This window comes from Girardinichthys multiradiatus, chromosome 7, assembly GCF_021462225.1.
Source record: "Girardinichthys multiradiatus isolate DD_20200921_A chromosome 7, DD_fGirMul_XY1, whole genome shotgun sequence".
NCBI lineage: Eukaryota > Metazoa > Chordata > Actinopteri > Cyprinodontiformes > Goodeidae > Girardinichthys > Girardinichthys multiradiatus.
This window is the reverse complement of record NC_061800.1, coordinates 40,515,259-40,541,456: the sequence shown is the minus strand read 5'-3', so window position 1 is coordinate 40,541,456 and position 26,198 is coordinate 40,515,259. Positions and strand designations below refer to the sequence as shown.

General features: G+C 39.5%; 3 protein-coding genes across 3 annotated transcripts in view; all 3 read right to left on the bottom strand.

The window, feature by feature from the left end:
• Nucleotides 1-13,867, bottom strand: part of adarb1b (adenosine deaminase RNA specific B1b) — a 158,389-nt gene extending 144,522 nt beyond the window's left edge. The window contains exon 1 of the mRNA XM_047370114.1: nucleotides 13,700-13,867. The gene's annotated coding sequence lies outside the window, so the exon portion shown is untranslated. The remainder of the gene's footprint in view (nucleotides 1-13,699) is intronic.
• Nucleotides 13,868-14,791: 924 nt separating this feature from the next.
• LOC124871824 (olfactory receptor 10G9-like) lies at nucleotides 14,792-15,916 on the bottom strand. The gene has a single exon (XM_047371409.1). The coding sequence runs from the start codon at nucleotides 15,914-15,916 to the stop codon at nucleotides 14,978-14,980; it is 939 nt and encodes a 312-aa protein (XP_047227365.1). The 3' UTR covers nucleotides 14,792-14,977.
• A 6,290-nt stretch (nucleotides 15,917-22,206) lies between these two features.
• On the bottom strand, nucleotides 22,207-24,451 carry LOC124870884 (olfactory receptor 2AT4-like). Its single transcript, XM_047369707.1, has 2 exons — nucleotides 23,539-24,451; nucleotides 22,207-22,367 (listed from the first exon to the last, which is right to left on the bottom strand). The coding sequence occupies exons 1-2, from the start codon at nucleotides 24,449-24,451 to the stop codon at nucleotides 22,207-22,209; spliced, it is 1,074 nt and encodes a 357-aa protein (XP_047225663.1).
• Nucleotides 24,452-26,198: the final 1,747 nt, after the last annotated feature.

Below are 26,198 nucleotides of genomic sequence, written 5' to 3'. Positions count from 1 at the left end.
ACCTTAACATGGCGGAGGGGTTTGCGTACCCCCCATGATGATAAGAACTATGGTGACCAGGGCTTTTGGCCCCCTGACAAGGGTCTTCTATGGCAGATTGGTTTCAGGGAGGCCATGTTTGGTTGAAATGTGAGCTGGGCCAGGGGGCCCTGGACATGTCAAAATATGAACATCAGTGAAGTGTAATAGATAAATAACTTTATGACCATAAAACATTACGACTCCTTTGATGTTTAGTACTTCTGTCCAGAGATGAGACAAAATATTTTAGGAATTTGTTGTAGGCAACCGCAGGCTTGGTTTCATTGTGTAAAGAAAATCTAGGTTCCAGTATGTATGCAAGTTTTAAATCAAAACCCGTAGTCATTTTGTCTGTTTAAAATATTAGCTAAGTTTTGTCCTATAGCTACTGCTCTCTTAGTCGGTGGTGTGAAAAAAACCTCTGCTTATGATGTAAGTAATTAATGATCTTAATCACAGGAGGGGAAAAATATATATTATCAATGCTGTTCTGAAATCTTAAATTCTACTTGTTAAAGAGAGGTTAAAATCAGTTAAATTAAAGATTATTAAAACTTATTTGTTTAGAGTGGCCTTTGACTTTGCTATCTAAACATAATTAGTTAATTTTTTAGTCCAACTTTCCTTTCATTTTCTTATCCATCATTGTATCATTAAAATTTTTATTCTATTTATTTTACTATTTATCTTTTTAATTATTCATTTTTATTCTCTTTCATTATTTAATTACGCTTACGTACTTTTCCTATTGTGTTTCTTTTTGTCATGTACAGGACTTTGCATTGCCTTGCTACTGAAATATGTTGAATAAATAAACTTGTCGAAAAAAGTCGAAACGTTACAAAATAGGAGATTTAAAAATAAGGCACAAAATTCTTATTACTGCATCTGAAGTAAATTTTAAACTGCTTAAAACTCATGTGTTTTTTGTAAACCATGATAATTTAATAGATTTTGTGTAGTTTGTTTTATTTTATGCTATTGCTTTTTTACTACAATGTCTTGCAGTGTTGTATTATATTGTTTTATAATCTAATAACTTACCTTTACAGCCAACGTTTATTTTATTTTTTTGTATTTTTGAGTAAACAACCTGACTAATGTCACATTTTACTTAAACAGGGACTCAAGGAAAACTTTGGAGTACAGCCTGTCTGTGATTGGACGTTTGATATGATTCACAGGTCTGAATCTTGAAATATTGTTTAAATGATGGCCGGAAATCCCTCCCAAACATTAAATTCCCGCTTTGATTTTCACTTCGGATGCCATCCCCTCGCCGTGGGCAGAATTGGGTTAGCTATTGCATAAAACTGCAGCGACAGAAACAGGACAGGGTGGTCATTGCACTGTGTGAAACTGTGACTGCCTCTGAGAGTAAAGACATCCGACATCTTTTCAAACAACGCCCCTTGACTTGGAAAAAAAAAAAGCGACGTCAAAATCCAAACTGTCAGTTCACATAAATTTGTCATGCACAGAGATGTGGAGTTCATGCACACAGATTCAATATATTTCTCTTGTGCTTGACAATCCATCTCCACAGGTTTGGGTACTACACACTGAGCTCACCTGGAGCATGACGCAGCACTAACAAGAATCAGATACAACTCATTTATCTGCCTGAACTAGAAAAGGGACCATTTAACAGTTATTAAGAGGCACTTTTCACATGTACAACACAATGAAGCATTTTCAGAATCTCATTTAAGGAATCACCTGAGATTGTGCAACGTTCTTGCTTGTATTTTTTCAATAAAACAGCAGAGCTCTCCCCTGCAATACGACAGCAGGTTTTTCACTCCGAATACGCATGAACACATTTCATTTCTGATGCTGACTGACAGCCAGCTTTAAGAACTACTTGTTAGGAATCAAACGGAGAGGCATATTCCCATGTGCTCCACACACACCGAGTGTGTGAGAATCAAAGCGGAAAGAAATAGTAGATGCATGTGCAGATCTGAACACACAAGGGTTTTAGTTTGCTTCTCTAAAATCCAAAGTTCGTGCAGCATGGAAAGGTGGAGGACTTCGAGGATGAAACGAGACACTTTATACATTTGTTCCCACTGAAATCAACCCAACTAAGAATAAATCTGCTTTTGTAATCCGAGTAAACAGTAAAAGCACTTTTGCGGCACATTAGCAGCATATTAGGGGCCAAAATTCAACTACAATCAGGGATTCAACAGGAGAATTTAGCCTCACGGCATTTTCCAAGCCATCATTATATATGTGCAGCACACCATTGATAAATTTATAGACTCAAGTCTTAACTTACAAGTGGCTCTGCAGAACTGTTTCCAATTCAAATCAATAAAAGCTACTACGCAGTTCAAACACATTAATGCTGTTTGCACAGTGCCATCCCATACTCTTTGGACCACTGATAAAGGTGTGTAAAAAGCCTTAAAATAAATGAACTAAAATTCTAAATAAGTTAGGTACCAACTGTTTTGCCATGCTTATTCCACCAAGTCTCCACAACAACCATTATCTACATGCCAGCCAATTGTTTGGGAAGCATGTCAGGAAAAAGCCTTTTTAACCTATCATAAGGTCAGCATGTGGAGTTTGCTAAACTCTAATAGGACTTCATCTGCAACCGCTGGCTTAGGTCAAATCAAACTAACATTGAACTTTTTTAAGTGGAAAAGCACATCACGCCCACTGTTAAATAAGGTAGAGGACCAGTAATGCTGTGGGCCTGTTTTGTCCCAAAGAACTAAGATCTTTGAAGTACCAGGACATGTCTCCAAGGACTCCAATAAACTGAAAAGACACAACATCAACATTCTTCTTCAATGGCCACCGCAAACCCTAGACCCAAACCCCATCAATCAACAAAGATATGCAAAGAGGAACGCTTAAACATCCCTCTGTCTGTATGCTCCAACCTCGAGGGAGGTTGCAGTAGAAGATTAAGAGATGTTCTGGTGGAAATGGGGTCCATATGAAGTACAAACAGCAGAAGTCTTGATAAGTACAACAGACATGATTTCATTGTTTCCAACTGAATGAAGTGGACTCAAATTAAAAGGTTAGGCGTTCGTAAAATGTTCAATGTGAGATTAAATTACTGTAGTAAAAAGAATTGAGGCCTGTGACATTTTTCAACACACTAATAAGGGAGGAGGACCCTGTGTGAGATATCATCCACTTCATACAGCTCCATCAGCCTCTTTCACACTGTTACTGTAATTTTCATTGGTTGCCCTAATTAAACATAATGTGATATAAGTGTTGCACATAGGCTAGCGCATTGATTGAACTCATTCTATCCCGTACAAATAGATCGAAATTCTATTTCAATTCCGGATTTAACCATATAGCAATCATTTCACTCAACTGGCAAAATTTCAACCAGCAAGGACATTTGTGGCCTTTTTCTTTCATTTGGACTGAATATTTTCCGGTTCAGATTGTCACGCTGACAAAGTGACTGAAGACGTTTGTTAATTTATTACAATATTAGGCTCAGAACAGCTGATGGCTCCAGATGGACTTGTGGAATAAGAACCATTTCACTTAGTATTTGCACATTGAATGAAGACCAAGATCCCGATAGCTTTCGTCTTAGTTGCTTTACAGAATCATGCTGCAGAAAAGATCCAAACCTTAAAATCTTGAGATAAACATGGACATGCAAATTACTAAAAATGAAAGACGCAAGAAACTTCTGGTAACTACTTGTTTATCCAAACTCATATTGCAGTATTTAACTATACTACTGCAAATTAATTCAATGTTTTTCTAAACTTAGGGGGGCAAAACGGAAACGTCATCAAAAATCATGTTTATACTGCTACTTTTTATACAGGCTGAAAGTACTTTTTTATAAAGTACAGCCTCTCTACTATTCATTTTCAGCTCTGAAAATAAAGTCTTTTTAAAGTAAAAGAAGAAGCTTTATATTTAGAGAACAGGCCAACTATGAAAGCCCAGTCTCCCACGGCGAGATAGGCCATGTCAACAAAACTGCAGCTAAGAGAGGCTGCAGTGGAGAAATAACTGAGAAACTGATCTAAATGTAAATGTAATCTGAGAAAAGCAGAGTTAAAATCAGATAAGAGAACTAGAGCAGATCACTGTGTGTAGCCGACACACGATGTGGCAGCTTGCGGACGGCCAGGTGTGCTACCTGTTAAAGTGAAGTCAGGTTACCAGTCAGCCGTGAACAGAACTGGTGGTCACCCTGAGCCCGATGAGCCCGTCTCAACTGAAAGCAATCTTCTCTACATCTAAACTGCAGAAATACTGCTTGTGTGCATTTCATACACCACACATTTTATTTCATTTATTTTAACAGGTCCCGGTCTTTGCATTAGAACTTTTTACTTGATAAACCAGCAGAAGTTTCCAAAAACAAAACTTTTAAAAGGTAAAGAAAAACCTGCTATGCTAGATACTGCTTCTCAAATGTACTTGAATAAGTGATGAACAGCAAGTGTGATCAGCTCCATAAAAGCAGGAACCTTTGTTGTTTTGCTGGTCTGGAGCATAGAGGTCTGAGTTACCACGATGCCAAGATGAAAAGACATCAACCACAGCAATAGAGAAGCAACTGTTGTTACCCATTTAACCGAGGAAGGGTTATAAAACCATTCCTACACTATTATTTTAATTTTGTGCAAAATATTTAAAACAGCTGCCAATTTCCAATGAGTAATCAGCCTAGCAAATTCACTGGAAGGTCAGACCATGCAGTGCCCTGCGAAATTGCAAATAACCCAAGAGCTCCATTTCAGACTCTACAGGCATCAGTGTATTAACTGTTAAAATTATTACAGTAAAAAACAACAAAGAAGTATGGCTTGTTTAAAAGGGCTGAAAGAGGAAGTACCTTAGCCTTTAAAACTAAATTTTTTAACGTGTCCTGTCCGGCAGAGTAGCACTCGTTGTCTGAATGCCAAGAAGAAGCCCAATAGATTTACTTTACATTACAGCCAATGCGTTAATGCTCCACTTGATATATATATATAAACTTTATTAGAAACTGCTTTGGGATTATTTTAATTGTTATGAACACAGACAGAAACGGAAAGGAAAACAATTGAAGCTAGAAAGAGAGAGAGGTGGGGGAAAAACGAAAAGGGGAGAGAAAGAAGGATGAAGAGAATGAAAGATAAAACCCCAGAAGAGTGACTCTACACCTACAGAAACCCATATAACAACAGCAATGTTACAGAAAAGTGCACTGTACTAATGAATGTAAAATGTATTAAGTGGTAACTGTGGCTCAATATAGAACATCTGTGTATCTGTCAACACCTGAATCCAAACACTTGTGAGTAAGTGTGAGCACGCTTGTGTAAAAGGTTTCTCCATGAAAATATGCAATAGCGAGTGTGAGGAGCCATAGACCTGCCCCCCTTGGATCCGAGACAGACACGGAGATCTGAGCCACAGACATCCAAAGGCCCCCCATAGCACGAGAACCCTGGGAAGACTACCGCAACCCCCCCAGAGAAGAGCAGGGGAGAGTCCCAGGGGAACCACCCAACAGCCACAGTGCAGAAGCCCCTGGGAGCTGCAGCGACGAGCCCACAGGCCCCGCCGGCAGCAGTCTACGCCGGAGCAGATCCAGCCATGGACCCAGAGACCAGAGACCCCGGGACATATGACACATCACCCCCCAAGCAGAGGCCTAACAGAGCTAGGGGGCCCAGGCCCCGGCAAGCAGCCACCAGGAGAAAGCCGGCACACATCAAAGCACTTGGCAGGTTTAGTGCCATGTTTGCTGGAAAACAAACGTAGCCTAACGCTTCGTACCAACTGTGAAGCACGGTGGTAGAGGGGTGATGATTTAACAAATTATATAATGGAGTTTTCTAGGGTCAAATGCGAGACCATCAGTATGACAGCTGAAACTTAGACCAAACCATCTCAGCTGATGTTCTATAATATACTGAATGGGGTGTACCATTTTTTTTTTATATATTTGCGATATATTTCTTTCTGCCCTGACTCCTGGTTTGACAAATATATTTCCCATAAATGCTTTCAATGTCCTGCAGGCAAAAAAATCATTATTGGTACATGGAAGCACCAAAGAGCCTCAGAGCAGATGTATGGAAGCAGCTGAGGGTCATACAAACTGAATGGCTGACAAAACACACCAAGACTGTCGTTGCTATCTAAATCAATGGCTGATTCAGATGGAAGAAAACAGGATGCCTGGTGTTTGTCAGGAAAAGAGGTCGGGATAAGCCGAGATAAGGTTTCACTACGAGGAAACGTATTCATTTCAACTTTATAATTTGGCCCAAAGTAAGTGAATCGATGTTCAATCGACACAAGAAAATCCCCTCCACAATTAGAGCACCATCTAGAGAACAATTTATCTCCCTGTAGACGGGTAGCGTCTCTTCCTTTCAACCACTCTCACACCGGAGAACCCCTGTCGCACCGAGGGAAGTCAGATTAATTTAACTTCCTCAGACCAATCTTACAATTAGGCCTGACTCTAATGTGTTTTTTCAGGTTCTGTTGGGAAAAGAAAACATATTCAGGAAAGGCGTCCAGAGAGCAGGAAGGCAGAGCCATTTCATTTTATCCAGCCTATGCATTCAATTATATTGCTTGCAAACAACAGCTAGTCAGCCTTGCAGTCAATTCTTGCACCAACAGGACAATTTGCCCAAATGTGGTCCTCTGCAGTTATTAATAGATCCTGCAAACATCTGAATTTAATCCAGGGCAGCACCGAGCCAGCTTATCGAGATCTGTTTAAAAAAATCATAAAAGCTCATTTTAAAATTTAAAATTGGGGACTTATAATTGATAGTCATTGATCTATAAAGTATAATTTATAGCAGGTTTTCTCCAGCCAGGATACCTGGACATTTTCCGTGTTAAGATTTCATACTTTTCCAGCCTCAGACCTCCAGAGTTCTCAGCCATTTTATCTTTAGTTGATCAAGGGTTGATCACACATTTATCCATTAGTTACCATTTAAAAACTATACAAAGTGCTTTATTTTCCTTTTCCATAATTATCCAGACCACCTAAGTCCATGCTGTTTTGAGGCCTACTTGTCAGATGCCATGAGGATGTAAATTCTTAGCAAACACATTTTAATAGTGCTTCATCCCCCTGATGAGAAAAGATATATATATATATATATATATCAGGGTTAACACAACAGTGTCCAGGGGTAAAGGAAGGGAACATATAGATCAATGACAGAGAAGGTTAGGGCCATCCTGTCTGCTCCCTCTGGGTTTTAAGTCTAGGGGCATGAATGGACAGAGTCTGCTGACATTCACTGAAAATTTACTAACAGTGTTTTCTTCTGCTGCGTGGGTCCGTTTTCTTAGCGCTGCTGATCACTGAGTTTGGCACCGGACCCCCAGTGAGTGATCTCAGCCGTTTTCTCCTCCCTTAACTTGTCACCTCAGCAAGAAGAGCAGCAGTCTTTTTGTAAAATATAGAGTAAGGCCCCTGTTGCAGTCAGCCCTCCGACTCAGCTTTGATCAGTTTCTGCCAAGGCTGCCTTGACGGTGCTCTGTTTTAGCTGAGCGAAGCGAACAGGTTCTGCTAAATACTCAATTACGCACATTAACTCAGCAAATAAACAAATCTGGCCTTTCGGCTTCATAGTCAGAAAAAACGTCTCTGTTTTTATAGCTGTTTTGCAAAATGAACTTTGACAAGCCAGAAATGTTTCCATCTTTGCAGTTTTTATAAACACTGATCACAGAACTGTCCTAGAAAAACCATGAAACATTTATAATAATTCCAATAAAAATTCCATAAATCCATCCTGTTTTCACTAATTATCCACCTTCAGTAAAGACACACATGCATCGTGCTGTAAAAAGTCTTGGCTTCAGCTCACATTTCATTATATTCTGCCTTAACCCCTTTATAACAAATAAAGCACGTCCAATGAACATAAAATACCTGAGGTGTAAAAAAGCTCTGAAGCTCCACTGATCAGTCAGTGTCGGGTCTAGGCGTAAGCTGAAACGAGATTCAGGATTTCTTAGCACTTCTGACAGTTTGTATCTCATTAAGCCACTGGAACAGTGCTGAAAAGCATAAAACGGGGAGAAAACCACAATCAGCTTGTATTGCTACTAAAAGTTATAACAGCAGTCAGCCAATATCGCTGGTTTTCCAATTTACAGCTGGAGTGCGATTAAACCAGGTCTAATGTCTTTCTGGATCTGATTTAGAGCCTTTCTTATGCAGGCTCTAAATCAGATCCAGCGTTCCTAACAGACAAGCTACCGGTAGCTTGCTAATAATTGTTTTAAAACAGCTTTACCTTAATAAAAACAGCAGTCTGCACACCATGGATGTCCTTGTTTCTACGTATGAAAAGATTTCACACCCAAAGTTGTTTTTCGTGTAAGCGAGGTAAGAGTGGCAGCTGACAGGCAGTGAGCAGTAATATGTGGGGGAGGGGTAAAGCGGTTCAAAAATGTTTTCTTCAAAACCTTGATGTTCCTCAATATCAGAATCCTGCTCTTGCATACCTAGAGCTACATGTTAAAGGACGACTTAGCAAAGAACCAAGCTTTTAATAATTATTGGGTTCTTTGCAACATGGAAGTGCATCCTTTTTTCCACCAACATCTTTACATGCATCCACAAAAATATACCACAGATTGTAGTTTTAAAAAGGCATCAGGATGTATTTATGCACCACAAATCTGCTTTCTATTGCTGTTCCGAATGATTCATAAAAGTGCAGGACATTAAAGAAATAACAGAAAACAGAATTAAAAGAAAGTATCTACATCACATGAATGGGACCTCAAAAAAGTCTAGAACCAGATCTCAAAGATGCATGATCCTTCAGCCGATCATCTATATAACAAGGTTTCAGCTCAGAGCTCTTTTATCGCTTTATTAGTGAACATTTACTAATTTATGAATGCAACATTATCTATCATCTTTAGCATTTTTTGTTGATGATCCTAAAAGAACGGACACATCTATGTCTTAGTGACGATTACTGGAATTAAAGTACCTGATTGTCTAATTCAACAGTGTTGGTTTGCTAATGGTTTGTACATGTTTGAAGAAATGTCTTAAAAATATCAAACGAAAGCCTAAGATATTCAGAAAGACAGGAAAATGATGGCTTAAGACCACTTTACAAGATTACAGACCACTTTGAAAAGATTATAATTAATAAATCATAAATCAGGCTTGGCGGAAGCCAAACATTAAGACATCTGCACAGTAACCTACATCAGCAGCTCAGCTATCAAGCGGAGATGTAAGCAGAAGATCAGGAAGGAAGATTAAATTCATCATGATATCAGAGGAACACGGGCATTAAGGATTTCACTAAAAAGGTAAGCAAATATAGTGATGAAGAGCATTTTTTTCCCACATTCCTCTTGTATCGGGTAACTACAAAGAGCCGGGATACAAGAGGAATGTGGAGAACAATTTATCCCCCTGTAGACAGGGTAGTTGTCTACAAAATGCATATTTTTCTGAGTAACGTTTTTTCTTAAGACGTAAAAGAAAAAACCCTGAAAATGTAATTTTATTTTCTAAAGAGCTCTATTATCATAACTATGCGGGATTTGAATTTAAACAGGTTTTTATAACTCACATTTAGGTCCCACCCGGCCAGTTTTTACATTTGTTTTCCAGAGTGAAGATATTTTTAAAACTTTCAGATTCGGTGAAATAGTGGCCTGTGCCGTGCATGCCCACAATCCCTCTTTGTTCTAGAAATAGAAACAAAATTGGAATCATATTTATGGGATTTTTTACATCTAACCTATTTTGACTTGACTTATTTGTTATTTTCTACTTATTTTCTATTAAACCTGCTCCAGCCATCTTCAGGATGTTCTTTCCAGGAATTTTGAGACCTATGAACGTTATTGCTCAAGCTGTCGCCACCTACTGGTGGAGCAGGGATGTCTCCTCGTTTCCATCTGAATGTACAGGTCCTTCTCAAAATATTAGCATATTGTGATAAAGTTAATTATTTTCCATAATGTCATGATGAAAATTTAACATTCATATATTTTAGATTCATTGCACACTAACTGAAATATTTCAGGTCTTTTATTGTCTTAATACGGATGATTTTGGCATACAGCTCATGAAAACCCAAAATTCCTATCTCACAAAATTAGCATATTTCATCCGACCAATAAAAGAAAAGTGTTTTTAATACAAAAAACGTCAACCTTCAAATAATCATGTACAGTTATACACTCAATACTTGGTCGGGAATCCATTTGCAGAAATGACTGCTTCAATGCGGCGTGGCATGGAGGCAATCAGCCTGTGGCACTGCTGAGGTCTTATGGAGGCCCAGGATGCTTCGATAGCGGCCTTTAGCTCATCCAGAGTGTTGGGTCTTGAGTCTCTCAACGTTCTCTTCACAATATTCCACAGATTCTCTATGGGGTTCAGGTCAGGAGAGTTGGCAGGCCAATTGAGCACAGTGATACCATGGTCAGTAAACCATTTACCAGTGGTTTTGACACTGTGAGCAGGTGCCAGGTCGTGCTGAAAAATGAAATCTTCATCTCCATAAAGCTTTTCAGCAGATGGAAGCATGAAGTGCTCCAAAATCTCCTGATAGCTAGCTGCATTGACCCTGCCCTTGATAAAACACAGTGGACCAACACCAGCAGCTGACACGGCACCCCAGACCATCACTGACTGTGGGTACTTGACACTGGACTTCTGGCATTTCCTTCTCCCCAGTCTTCCTCCAGACTCTGGCACCTTGATTTCCGAATGACATGCAGAATTTGCTTTCATCCGAAAAAAGTACTTTGGACCACTGAGCAACAGTCCAGTGCTGCTTCTCTGTAGCCCAGGTCTGGGGAATGCGGCACCTGTAGCCCATTTCCTGCACACGCCTGTGCACGGTGGCTCTGGATGTTTCTACTCCAGACTCAGTCCACTGCTTCCGCAGGTCCCCCAAGGTCTGGAATCGGCCCTTCTCCACAATCTTCCTCAGGGTCCGGTCACCTCTTCTCGTTGTGCAGCGTTTTCTGCCACACTTTTTCCTTCCCACAGACTTCCCACTGAGGTGCCTTGATACAGCACTCTGGGAACAGCCTATTCGTTCAGAAATTTCTTTCTGTGTCTTACCCTCTTGCTTGAGGGTGTCAAAAGTGGCCTTCTGGACAGCAGTCAGGTCGGCAGTCTTACCCATGATTGGGGTTTTGAGTGATGAACCAGGCTGGGAGTTTTAAAGGCCTCAGGAATCTTTTGAAGGTGTTTAGAGTTAACTCGTTGATTCAGATGATTAGGTTCATAACTCGTTTAGAGACCCTTTTAATGATATGCTAATTTTGTGAGATAGGAATTTTGGGTTTTCATGAGCTGTATGCCGAAATCATCCATATTAAGACAATAAAAGACCTGAAATATTTCAGTTAGTGTGCAATGAATCTAAAATATATAAATGATAAATTTTCATCATGACATTATGGAAAATAATGAACTTTATCACAATATGCTAATATTTTGAGAAGGACCTGTATGTGTGGACCTTTATTTTCAATCGGGGGACAACGTATCTGTTTGAGTCAATATGCCCTAGATGGGTGCTGGGTACTTTGTCCTTCTTTATTTTGCACATTTGCAGTTTAAATGTTCCCAGAAATTTGTGGGGCTGAATATAAAGTTATGTAGCTCTAATAAAAAATTATGACCATAAGGAGGTGTTCAGTTACTTTGGTTTGATCAGAGGCAAAAACCTTTAATAGTTAAATTTGTGTATTTTTAAAAATAACTTTTCCCCAAAATTCAACAAAATACTTAAAGATACTTAAAAACTACCAAGAGAAATAAACTGATACACAACAATAAAGTTCACGGGTGCTTTGTTTACAGTCCATCAGTACAAATTGGCAAAGAGGCTAAATGACCTACAGCCCACTTTAAAAATTCATGATTTATAGACATTTTTATAATCTGTATGTATGTCTTCTGTTAGAAAATTCAGCTATAAAACTTCAATAAACTGTATTTGTTTTGGGTTAATCATGATACATAATTGTCATATTTGAATAGGGCCAGCTGGCCAAAACAGGGATCAGATCCACAATCAACATAAATACAGTGTGATGGAAAATATTCACTAAATAACTTACAAAAAGAATATATTTGACATGATTATTTTCCCCCATAATAAAAAAAAAAAACTTAACGAAGCTACCAAGAAAAATAAAAAGTACACGCGTATGAACTGTATTAAATAGAGGTAGAACAGGGCAATGATTAATTTACAGTACAGATCCTTTTAGAAAATTAATAACAAAAAAACTGAATATTTTTCATATATTCAGTATGGAATATTCTGCAACAAATCTTAATTTCCATCCATGATTTCTGGCTGAGATGCTAAAACCTACAGAGTTGTGCTGCACAATGCATCAAACCACAATTATCATAATAGCAATGCGTGCAATATCTCAATCCGAAAGAGTGCTTTATTACAAAACTTGAAAAGCATTAGAATATTAGCTGCCATGTGCTGAAAACTCAGCTTTCCAATATGGCCACTAAGATGGATTTTCACTGTACTTCATGCCCACAACGAACACAGATGTTCTTGACCAAGACCAGAAAGCTCAGGACAAGTGAAAGGGTAATAGAGATGATGAAAAAAAAGTGACTACTGATCAAAATGTAGGTTTAAAATTGTCATCGCCATCTTATAAAATAATATAGCAATACCGTGTCTTCCAAAAATCATGCAGCCCTATCTAAAAAGTGATAGGACTATCATAATCATGGGAAAGAAAGGAGACATCACAACTTCATGCTTTCCTAAAATTTGCCAGCCCGAGTTTTAATCATAGCTTGCTTTTTAAGTCAGGCAAAACTTAAGGAAGCTGTGAATCATAAAAAAAGTTATTTCTCAAATTGGTCAATAGACACCAACAGAGTTTAAATCAAAGAAAAGTTCCCAAACTCTGGCATTTTCAATACTTCACAGGTTGCTTGTACTTTCTTTCTAGATGAGGAAGGGATGGTTAGAAATGTATTTCTGTGCCTTCTCCAGACACCAGTGGTGCTTTATGATTATAAATGATTTTCCAAAATATCTGCAGAAATTGCATTTAAGGGGCAATGTGAAGAAATTCCTTATCTTGAATCACTAGAGATTAAATCCTACCACTGTAGTTATAAGCCAGTTATTACACTATGTACAAACTGCATTTTGATAACAGACGATGTTGCCACATCCCTGCACTGCATGCACACTTTAATTAATTTATTTTTGTTCTCCAAGGATTTGTAAAGAGAGGAGGCTCTTTTCGGGTCATACCTGCAAAGCATCCCCGCACACACTGCGGCATTAAACCCAGCTCGGCTTTAAATGCTCCCATATCCCCGTTAATTGAACACGATGCGGTCTCCAGAGCGGAGCTTTCCAGGCTCCACTGACAGAGCAGAGCTTGAAGGAGGAGGAGGGTGCAATAATAAATATAATAATAATAATAATAATAAGACAAAAAAAAACAACAAAAAGAACCCTGAATATATGCCAGTCATTAGCAGCGCTTATATGAAGAGAGGAGCGTGTTTTATGTGAATTAATCGTAATATTCTGAGCCGTTAGAGCTGCTGTTGTAGAGGATTACCAACCTAATATTATATAAACACCACCGGAACCATGTTTCATCCACTGCAGCCCCGAAATGACACAAAAAAATCCTGGATACTCACTGTGGGCAGACAGGAGGGGAGCAAGCAAGGGTTTCGGGACGCGGCGTGACCTCCTGTGTTTGGGCTAAAAATCACAGTCTGTTTTCCTCCGTGTCGTCGCTGCTGTGGAAGAAAGGCGAGCAGAGAACAGGCTGAGCGGTAGCATGCACTGCGGCGTTCACAGGCTGCTGTCGGCCCGCTTCTTCTGCTGCAGGGGAGGAGGTGAGACATTACCGCCGCCTGCTGGTGGGGAGACGCCAAGCAACTGAGTTTTTTTTTTTCTTTGTTTTTTGGGTCACTATGTCTCTATAAAAGCAATTCATTTTGAGGCTTTTGGACACATCTTTGCCAATAAGAGCGAAGGCTGCTGTGCATTACAAAATGTACAAGATGTGAAAGAACACAAAATCTTATCTTAATCTGCTAATCTGATTCAAAGATACCCTTATTTTAAATAATTTTAAATGTATTTCCTGCATTTTGTGACATTTGTGCCTCGCTTCTGTTACCAAAACGTAAAATCTCTGTGTAGAATCCAGTCCACCACCTTCAGTTATCATTAAAAGGGAGCCAGTAGAGCCTGTTCAGCATTATAAGTACCTGGGTGTTGTTACTGACAAGAAGCTGACATTCACTGAAAATTCTGATAAGGTTAGCAAAAACAGCATGACAAAGATTGCACTTCATCTGCAAATTAAATCAACTTGGAATGTGTAAAAAATTGATGACCATTTTCTACGACTCTGTGATTGAATCTGTCCCTACATTTGCTTTTATCACTTGGTTCAGCAAACTACCTGAAGGAGACACAAGCAGGATGAAATAAATAGTAAAAGTGGCCAACAAAACCATTGTTAGATAATTATCCGAATTAACACAAACATTTTTAAAGAGAGTCAAACAAAAAGCAAAAGACATTCTCCACTCCCCTTATCACCCACTTCAAAGTGAAGTGGAAAGAGATTCAGGCAGCATAGAGCAAGAACCAATAGATGGAAAACCTTTATTGCTCAGGCCATTAGGCAAAATAAATGTGTTATAAAAGTACAGGTACACTGTTCTGTGAAATAGAAAAAGTCTCGAAATAAAATCATAGATTGCTTATTTTACATCTACAATAAGTATAGTAAAAGGTAAAGGAAACTTTACAGTTAACCAAAAAAAGAAAACATGGAAGGACACCTTATCCACGAGCATGAAAGAATGAACTTATATATTGAATCATTAGAAAAAAATATGAAGAAATTACTTCATCAAAAACATTAAAGGTGAGGAACTAAATTTTCCAAAACTTTAAGACTACAAGAGGGTTTTTCTTTTCATAGTTGCCACGCTTAAAATTTTTTTTCGTATTTTCGTCAACTTGAAACCATAAATAAGCGGATTCATTATAGGAGGTATGATGAGAAATTCTATAGAAACAAAGTTTTTAAAGGTTTGAGGTAAATCTTTTGAGCCAAACCGAATATATATAACATCAAACAGGAGTGTTAGTGAAAAAGTGAACAAAGAGATCAGATGTGGCACACATGTTTGCATGAACTTTCTCCTGTTTTCTATAGAACCGACACATGTTTTTATGAGAAAAATGTAGGACCACACAATTAACAAAAAGTGAAGTGTATAAAATACTATTGTCAAATTTCCAACAATGCTGTTAACAGTAGTTTCAGCTGGAAAACAAGCAAGCATAACAATGCTCCAGTTCAAACAGATGAGTCTGTTTAAATGTGGGCTGCATAATTTCAATCTAAATGTAAGAAACGTGTTCACAGCTATAAAGCTGAAAGGTATTAACCAGGCAAGAGACACTAAAGTGATGACCCTCTGCTTCGGCATGACAGAGTGGTACTCCAGTGGTCGACATATAGCCAGATACCGATCATATGCCATGAGGGCAAGGATGGACAGATCACTGCAGGCAAAGGAGTACAACACCTGAGCCTGCAGAAGGCAGCCTGAGTAAGAAATGACATGAACAGGAGAGAGCAGATCCCACAGAAATTTGGGATAGAAACCTACTGTTCCAAAAAGGGAATTCATGCAAAAAGCACACAGCAGAATATACATTGGTTCATGAAGTTCATTATCCAAGATTATTATCAAAACAATACAAAAATTTACAAGGATTATTATAGAGTAACACAAGAAACTGAGAAAGAAAATAGGTGACCTGTAATTCCTTATCTCATCTAAACCTGCAAGAAAAAGCACAGAAATTGTTGAAACATTGTTCATCTTGGTTAGAGAAATGTGCTTCTGCTCGTCAACCAGCTCTCTTACAGGGTCTGATGTTGCTTCTCTGTTGAATTTAGCAAAACCTACAGTAGCTGTGGGATTTCAAATCAGCCAATAACTCTTCTTTCAGGCTCTGTAGCGCATTGACTGGATGGAAGATGGATGCTTCACAAAGTCCCAGCTGATTTCACAGAGAGAGAGAGAGAGAAGGATGGGGCAGATCTCCAAGAGGAACCAGAGGTGCATTACAATGACATCGCAGTGCAAGAGGATGGCCAGAACAAACAGATGAGGAAGCTCTGGAGGTCAAGTAGACCCTAAAGCAACAGTAGGAGGGCAGCATGTGTTGATAATCAAAATTTTCATGAATTTTTATAAAAACTAATTAGAAAATCAAAGAACAATGAGCAATCCTGGAGACTGGTTCAAGTCACGAGTCATGGGAAATAGGAAGATGCCAAGGACTGCCTGAGAACAATAGGTGGATGTGCATCACATATTGCATATACAAATAAAATATAGTAAAATAAATAATAATAATAGTGTCGCTTTAAATCTTTCCGCTATGAATATAGAACAAATACAAACTCTGAATAACATAAAAACAAATATACAGGTAGGCGTAAATGATGCATTGATAAAATTCTGGCAAATCTAAAATCGAGTAAGATAAAAGTAAATAAAATAAGATAAGTACAGTGCAAGGTTCTACTCTTTACTGATTAACAGCTTTCTGTTTGCCTGTTCTTTCTGTGCATAGAACAGCCAAGATAAAAGTATTTTGTGAATTACAGTTAGTTTTATTTCCAACTCCTTTCGATCAACTGCTGGTAGATCTAAGAGTCGTGATGGTATGACTCCGAAGCCCCTTTTACATAATCGGTGTCATGCTTAAAAGACCGAACTGGAAACCAGAAAAACAAAAGGTGGTGACGTCAGAGTTGTAGAACAGGTGTGAAGTGGAAAGACAGACTGTGCAGTGCTTCATTTAAACCAATGCAATAGAATATAAGAAATAGAATAAATCTTTATTGCCCACCAAAGTGTGAAATTGCCTTTGGCTTTACCAACTTACAAGACAAATGTATAAGAGTTTTAAAAATGTCTGAGCAGACAGGAGATATGCACAACATATCTCCTGTCGCCTCTCTCTAATCCGTAATGATTTAATAATGGTTTACAGACTAAGGCTTTATACAAACCAGAAGAGACAAAATAACCTATACATTTACATTTTACATAACAATCAAATTTTCCTTAAATCACATTGGGTTTTCATTACTTTATAATTATACTTATTTCATATCCAGCTAATATAAAAACTTCACCTAATCTACTTCTCCTGCTTCGATTTATGGGATTAACAATGTATTTGACCCCCCCCGATTTGAATAGTGCCCCTCCCGGGGACTCCATTATTCTGCTGGGGGACTTCAACGCCCACGTGGGGAACAACAGTGACACCTGGAGAGGCGTGATCGGGAGGAATGGCCCAATCTGAATCCGAGTGGTGTTTTGTTATTGGACTTCTGTGCTAGTCACGGATTGTCCATAACGAACACCATGTTCAAACATAAGGGTGTCCATCAGTGCACTTGGCACCAGGACACCCTAGGCAGGAGGTCGATGATCGACTTTGTTGTCGTATCATCAGACCTTCGGCCGCATGTTTTGGACACTCGGGTGAAGAGAGGGGCTGAGCTGTCCACTGATCATCACCCGGTGGTGAGTTGGATCCGCTGGAGGAGGAGAAAGCCAGACAGACTTGGCAGGCCCAAGCGCATAGTGAGGGTCTGCTGGGAACGCCTGGCGGAGCCCTCGGCCAGGGATGTATTCAACTCCCACCTCCGGGAGAGCTTCGACCAGATCCCGGGGGATGTTGGAGACATAGAGTCCGAGTGGACCATGTTCTCTGCATCTATTGTCGATGCTGCTGCCCATAGCTGCGGCCGTAAGGTCTGCGGTGCCTGTCGTGGCGGCAATCCCAGAACCCGGTGGTGGACACCGGCAGTAAGGGATGCTGTTAAGCTGAAGAAGGAGTCCTATCGGCTGTGGTTGGCTTGTGGGACTCCTGAGGCGGCTGTCGGGTACCGTGAGGCCAAGCGTGCTGCGGCCCGGGCTGTGGCAGAGGCAAAAACTCGGGCCTGGGAAGAGTTCGGTGAGGCCATGGAGAAGGACTACCGGTTGGCCTCGAAGCGATTCTGGCAAACCGTCCGGCGCCTCAGGAGGGGGAAGCAGTGCTTTGCCAACACTGTTTATAGTGGGGGCAGCAGACTGCTGACCTCGACTGAGGACATTATCGGGCGGTGGAAGGAGTACTTCGAGGATCTCCTCAATCCTGCCATCACGCATTCCGTGGTGGAAACAGAGGCTGGGGACTCGGGGTTGGACTCTTTCATCACCCAGGCTGAAGTCACCGAGGTGGTTAAAAAGCTCCGCGGTGGCAAGGCTTCGGGGGTGGATGAGATCCGCCCTGAGTACCTCAAGTGTCTGGATGTTGTAGGGCTGTCATGGTTGACACGCCTCTTCAACATTGCGTGGCGGTCGGGGACAGTGCCTCTGGACTGGCAGACTGGGGTGGTGGTCCCCCTTTATAAGAAGGGGGACCGGAGGGTGTGTTCCAACTACAGGGGGATCACACTCCTCAGCCTCCCTGGTAAGGCCTACGCCAGGGTATTGGAGAGGAGAGTCCGACCGATAGTCGAACCTCGGCTTCAGGAGGAACAGTGTGGTTTTCGTCCCAGCCGTGGAACACTGGACCAGCTCTATACCCTCTACAGGGTGCTCGAGGGTTCATGGGAGTTTGCCCAACCGGTTCACATGTGTTTTGTGGACCTGGAGAAGGCATTCGACAGGATTTCTAGACGCAGCCAAGGGCCGGAGGGGGTCTGGTTTGGGGACCAGTGGATTTCGTCTCTTCTTTTTGCGGATGACGTGGTCCTGCTGGCCCCCTCTAGCCAAGACCTACAGCATGCGCTGTGGCGGTTCGCAGCCGAGTGTGAAGCGGCTGGGATGAGGATCAGCTCCTCCAAGTCCGAAGCCATGGTACTCGACCGGAAAAGGGTGGCTTGTCCTCTTCAGGTTGGAGGGGAGTTCCTGCCTCAAGTGGAGGAGTTTAAGTATCTCGGGGTCTTGTTCATGAGTGAGGGAAGAATGGAGCAGGAGATCGACAGACGGATTGGTGCGGCTGCCACAGTAATGGGGGCGCTGTGCCGGTCCGTTGTGGTGAAGAGAGAGCTGAGCCGAAAAGCAAAGCTCTCAATTTACTGGTCGGTCTACGTTCCTACCCTCACCTATGGCCATGAACTTTGGGTCATGACCGAAAGAACGAGATCACGGATACAAGCGGCTGAAATGAGCTTCCTCCGTAGGGTGGCCGGGCACTCCCTTAGAGATAGGGTGAGGAGCTCGGCCATCCGGGAGGAGCTCGGAGTAGAGCCGCTGCTCCTCCACATCGAGAGGAGCCAGTTGAGGTGGCTCGGGCATCTATACCGGATGCCTCCTGGACGCCTTCCTCGGGAGGTGTTCCAGGCACGTCCCACCGGGAGGAGGCCCAGGGGACGGCCCAGGACACGCTGGAGGGACTATGTCTCTCGGCTGGCCTGGGAACGCCTTGGGCTCCCCCTGGAGGAGCTGGAGGAGGTGTCTGGAGAGAGGGACGTCTGGGCGTCTCTGCTGAGTCTGCTGCCCCCGCGACCCGGTCCTGGATAAGCGGAAGACGACGAACGAACGAACGAACAATGTATTTGATTTTGAATTAATCTCTTCCATCAGTATTTGAAATCCATTACTTTTATTACTTTTGCTTCTATAGTTTAGTGCTTACAGGATCTAATCTAAGAGTACTCTTTACATAATGATCAGCAAGTTCATTTGTCCAAACACCTTCATGCCCAGGTTTCGAAGCAAACATCATATCTATACCCAAATATTATGCCCTAAATTCATGCATTGTTACTCCATGAACAAGCTAATAGCCCGTTTTCCATTGCCCGTAGAAAGCCCCAGGCTTTTTTAAAAACCCAGGGCACAGTTTGATACAAATTAACCCGGGTAATTTCACTTTCCTGGGGCTTTACTTTGACGAGTAAATGGTCCTGGTCTGGAGTAGGGCTTCTCAGCTTTCACCATGCATGACACACTCACATGAAAAATAAACATCAGTTATTTTAACAGAAGATATAAATCCTCATTAAGTGCACCATATCTCAGGTCAATGTCTCTGAATGGATTTTACCACAAATTTATTATTTTTTTACTCTTTTCCAAATTGTAACGGCCTAAATCAGCTAGATCACAGAAATCATTAATTGTATCAGAAAACAAATTAGGGCTAATAACACTACCTGTCATGATGCACAGGTGTTTGTGTTTTGTTTTTCTTATGCGTTTGTTTGCTGATAATTTCTTTGTTGTTTATCAGTAGAGTCAGTAGAGCTTGGCTGTATTTGTTATTGTCATTAGGGTCTTTTATTCCTTTGTGTTTAGTTTCCTATTTCTTGTGTTCTTTCATCTGTGTATTTTGGTTTATACTCATGTTTTAGTTTTTTTTCTTTTTTAATTTGTTGAACCTTTTGCATCTTAGTTCGGCTCTCTGTATGATTTTGTGTTTATTGGTCTCTTTCCCTCAGTTTCGCTACTCAGTACTTTCTCACAGCTGCTCAACATTCCCCTGATTAGACACAACTGGTTTCCATGTCATTAATCACATCTCCTCTGTATTTAAGCTCCTTGGTTTCTATAGTTCACTGCTGGTTCCTTCTGTTAAATCCTGCATGGTTCTTGTCCTGTTCTTTTTATGCCTCGCTGTAAGTTTTTGTTCTTTGCTTATATTAAAATTCATCATGTTTCTCCAGTACTTCTGTATGTGTTTTGCTCCGACTTAAAGCTCATAAAACAATATTATTCTTGGTAGCATTTTAATATCGTGTAGGAAATCTCTAACCCATCTAAAGAAGTTTATTCAATTCTTTTGTTTTACTTAAATAGGAATTCCCCTTTCTATTACTAATCATAGGCTTTTCCCACATCAAAGAAAACTGTTGAAACTGTTTCTTTTGTTAAATTAAGCTTTTCTAATGTTGGACAATACATTATTCATTGGATCTCAGCTACTTCTACCCATTGAAAATCACTCTTGTAACAATCATGATGCATGATGAGGAATGATTATTTCACCTGGCAAACCAGGTGAAATAATCACAAGAAATTAGTTGCAGCTGAGGCAAAGAAAGGCAATTAAGCTATTGGTAATCACACTAATAAAATAAGTAATTAACAAGATATAAACAAATAGTCTATGTGCATTGCTAAAATCATGTTTCACACATAATTTGGGTTTCTACATACCTGATTGGAGTTTAGAAGAAACATCTTCCCACACTTCCTTCTATCTTATACCTCCAACAGGGAATACCTGCAGCCGTTTGGCTGGGAAGGCAACTTCCTCTTATGACAATGCCAAGTTAAACAAACTTGTCTGTAGACTTGACTGGGCACAAGGTCTTGTTTCTGTGTGTAGCTGGTGAAGCTATTTTTGTTGTCCTGTCTGGCACCCTCCAACATATCTTCACTGGGTACATGCATTAGTACATGCATAGGTGCCTGATTATGTTGTAAAATGTTGGAACAAAAATGAAAAATAAGGAGCATCAACAATGGCTTTGTTTTTTTTCTGGTTACAGCATTTTTCATTCATGATCTCAGGTAGAATGAAATGTTTTTATTATAAAACGCAAGGTAACATTTATTTTAGGGGTTTTAACCTTGGCAGAAAAAAATCATTACATTTTGAAATGTTTTTTATTAAATGTTTAACATTTTACCATTATTTGGACAATCTCAAGTGCACAGTCTTTGTCAGAATAGTGAAGTGTTTATATCTGTGCTTGTTCACGCTACATTGTTCAATATGAGCTGCTGGGTCTAGCCCTGAGAGGAACAAAAAACGGCTGAAATGGAGAAAAGCAAAAAGAGACTAGCAAAAACTCTCAATCCCAGAGTGCACAGTTTTTCTTACAGTACTGATAGCCTTTATTTTTGTAATTTTTTCAAAGTAGTCAAGAAGGAAGTAGGTCGGAGAGAGGATAACAAGCACGAAGATAACAAGATGGGATACAAACATGCAGCATAGCTCTCCGGGGTCAAGATTAAAACCCGGGATGGCTGTGAGCAGATGTTCATCCCAGCCGCTAGACCGAGAGTCTCTGCCACGTCTTCTCTGTTCATCGGACCTGCTAAACTCAATGTGGTCTCTTGTTCATCAGAATGGTTCACAGTAAGAGGTTGTGTCACAGATAATGAATTAAAGTGATGACTCTCTGCTCCAGCATGACAAAGTGGTACTCCAGTGGTCGACATATAGCGAGATGCCAATCATATGCCATGAGGGCAAAGATGTACAGATCACTGCAGGAAAAGGAGTACATCACCTGAGCCTGGCGAAGGCAGCCTGAGTAAGAGATGACATGAACAGGAGAGAGCAGATCCCAGAGAAATTTGGGATACAAATCTGCTGTTCCATAAAGGAAATTAAAACCACACAGCAGAATATACATTGGTTCGTGAAATTCATTAGCCAAGATTATTGTCAAAACAACACAAATAATAATAATTATCATTGTTAAGTAATACATCAAAGTAAGAAAGTAGGGTGGAAGTTTGCTCCTTAATGTTATTTCCACAGAGGCAGACAAGCAAGACACATATTGAGGAGAAATCAGAGGCAGATTACAGTGACATAACATTGCAGGAGGATGAACAGTGCAAACAGGTAAAAATGTTCTGGAAGTTAAATACCTTAAGGGGAAGGAAGGAGAGCAGAAAGTGTTCAAAATTAAAAAGCACATGTATATCTACAAAAACTCACATTTTTACAGGCAATCACTGAGTTTTGATTTAAACAGGACTTTTCATACACAGAAAGTGTACAAAAGGTGCTACATATAATACAAAAACAGCAGGTAATACAAACAAACAATAACAAAACAACTAAAACAACAAATAAAGAAAACAACAAAATATGAGCTAAACAAGGCTAAGCAAAGTAAAGATCAACAATTACAGAAATGTACAATTAACAGAGGTGATGTTCCTTTAAAAGACTGAGGAAAGCTAATTGTGTTAATGGTGGTGAAGAGGAGATACTAGAAATAGAGATCTATGCTTCTTATCAGCACAGATACTTAAACTAAATAAGTGTGTTAAAACAAAGATTAGACATTACATATATTATACATATGCCATAAATGTTAAATAATCACAATAAAACAAACAAAAAGACACAATATGGACACTAAAAATAATAAACTGGAAACAAAAATGATTAGAAGCCACATTAAAAATACAATAAAACAATAACAATTTTTCCTGAACTAAAAAGACAAATTGTGCTCATAATTATGGATCGTTTATTTTACCTGTGAACAGTAAAAGGCAAAGAACACGATTAATTACTAATGAATAAAAAGCATATTAAAAACAGCAGGACTACTAATACACCTTAATATATTTAAAGTAGGGGAAAAAATAATTAAAGACATTACTTTATTGAACCAAAAACATAAAATGTCAGAAACTTAATTTATAAAATTTTAAGACTACAGGAGAGTCATTTCATTGACATTGAAAAACTAGAATTTTTTTTCGTATTTTGGTCAACTTGAAACCATAAATAAGCGGATTCATTATAGGAGGTATGATGAGAAATTCTATAGAAACAAAGTTTTTAAAGGTTTGAGGTAAATCTTTTGAGCCAAACCGAATATATATATAATCAAAAAGAAGAGATAGTGAAAAAGTGAACAAAGAGATCAGATGTGGCACACATGTTTGCATGAACTTTCTCCTGTTTTCTAAAGAACTGACACATGTTTTTATGAGAAAAATGTAGGACCACCCAATTAAAATACTATGTAGAACATAAATTAATATTATAATATATGCAACTATGCTGTTAACAGTAGTTTCAGCTGGAAAACAAGCAAGCATAACAATGCTCCAGTTCAAACAGATGAGTCTGTTAATGTACGGGCTGCATAGCTTCAACCTATATGTAAGAATAGTGTTTACAGCCATTAAGCAGAAAGGTATTAGCCAAGTGAGACAAACTGAAGTGATGGCTCTCTGCTTCGGCATGACAGAGTGGTACTCTAGTGGTCGACATATAGCCAGATACCGATCATATGCCATGAGGGCAAGGATGGACAGATCACTGGAGGCAAAGGAGTACAACACCTGAGCCTGCAGAAGGCAGCCTGAGTAAGAGATGACATGAACAGGAGAGAGCAGATCCCACAGAAATTTGGGATAGAAACCTGCTGTTCCATAAAGGGAATTCATACAAAAAGCACACAGCAGAATATACATTGGTTCATGAAGTTCATTATCCAAGATTATTGTCAAAACAATACAAACATTTACAAGGATGATTACAAAGTAACACATCAAAGAGAGAAAGAAAAGAGGTACCCTGTAATTTCTTGTCTCATTTAAACCTGAAAGAAGAAACCCTGAAATTTCTGAAACATTGTTCATGTTGGTTAAGAAATGCCTCTCTGCTATTTAACCAGTGTTTTAGTGTCTAATCTTATTGAATTTAGGGTGCTCTGTAGAAGCAGTGGGATTTCAAACCAGCCCATACTCTCTTTCAGGCACATTGACTGGGTGTTGCTTCATAAAGGTAAAGTTGATTCCATAGGGGCAGGTAGACATGACAGAGGACCCAGAGGCTGATTACAATCACACAACAATACAGGAGGATTGCCAGAGAAGAATGGTGAGAAAGTTCTGGAGTATTCTGTTGTGATTGTGATTATTTAATATTTAATATTTAATATTAACACTTTAATATTTCATAATATATTCCAGTCTGTTAATGGTTGTCCTGTGAATATCAGCCAAATAAGGCGGAGGAATTAGGAAAAAATTGAAAGGTATGAGCCAAGCTCTGGCATTATTGAACAGCAAAACTCTACACACACAGAATGAATTCACAAAATGTCTTAAAATACAAGAATTTATTAAAAACATTTTACTCAGTCAAACATATTTCAATAAACAAACTCTTTGCTATGTTAAAACAACCTAACTAAGATACCAAAATGAAAGAAATAGGGAAGACTAATGGGCTATATACAATATAAACAAGTGAATCAAAGATGGTTGACAACCATGACCAAGGATTATCTTCAAGAATCTGGAAATGAAGTTAAGTTAGTCTTGGAACCAACTTATTGGTTTACCTTTAAACAACCATTCACAATGGATCATCAGATAAAACATTATTTTGATAAAACAACATTTTAAAGAATGATTTGCTGAATAAAACCAACCTTCTGGATGACCAATTCTCAACGGTGTTTAATTAGCTGCCTTTTATTTATTAAAATAATATTTAAAGAAATAGTAAAATATCTAAGGAAATATTATTTTGAATAAGAACTAAACCTTTTTGGTTAAATGGGTCTTAATGGTGTTTAGTTAGTTTAGTTAGTTATCACATTTAGTAAAATAATATTTAAGGAAATATTACTTCCTAGATTGGAAACTAACAACCTTTCTAAATAAATGATCTTTAGCTGACTCAAAGTGGGCGAGCACGAGTTCTTAGCCGTTAGCGGTTGGAGCTAACAGAAGAAGCTTATAGCTTGTTATCAAAATCAAACACATACCTTTAAAATACCACTAAGAAAAGGGTTGAAATGCATAAGCGTGGACGGCGAATTATGGCCAGTCTGTGTTTAAAAACCACCCTTTAAATAAAGTTTGTCTTAACTTAAAAAAATCCCAACACAGAACACATCCTTAGCAGATTGCTAGTCTGCTAGCACTTACTGTAGCTGAGTTTCTCAACACAAACAAAAGCAAAGAGCATTAAACGAACATTTTGATTATTTAACTCTAAACTACCCTTCTCTGCCTAAACACTACCTCTTATGCGAACCGTGCTGAGGAGAAGTTGTCCGGGGCGACGAAGTTGAGGAAAGCACCCACGGTGAACAAAGAACTTGCAGCTAACCTCCGTAGCTGTGGGAAAGGGGTGGTTCGTTCTGCCGGCACGGGCAGAAGTGCACACAGAGCGTCGTGCTGTGTTGCTGTACTTTTGTCCTTCCTTCAAACTGGGAAAACCGCTCCACTCAGCGTTGTAGCGACAGGGTCTCTGCTGGGAAGTCTCTAGAACACAGTTTGCTTCTGCAGACCTCAGAAAGAAAAGTCAAGCCATGCTTGCACCTTAATTTCCCCATTCATCAATGAATACCAGATACACAAACAGCAATTAATT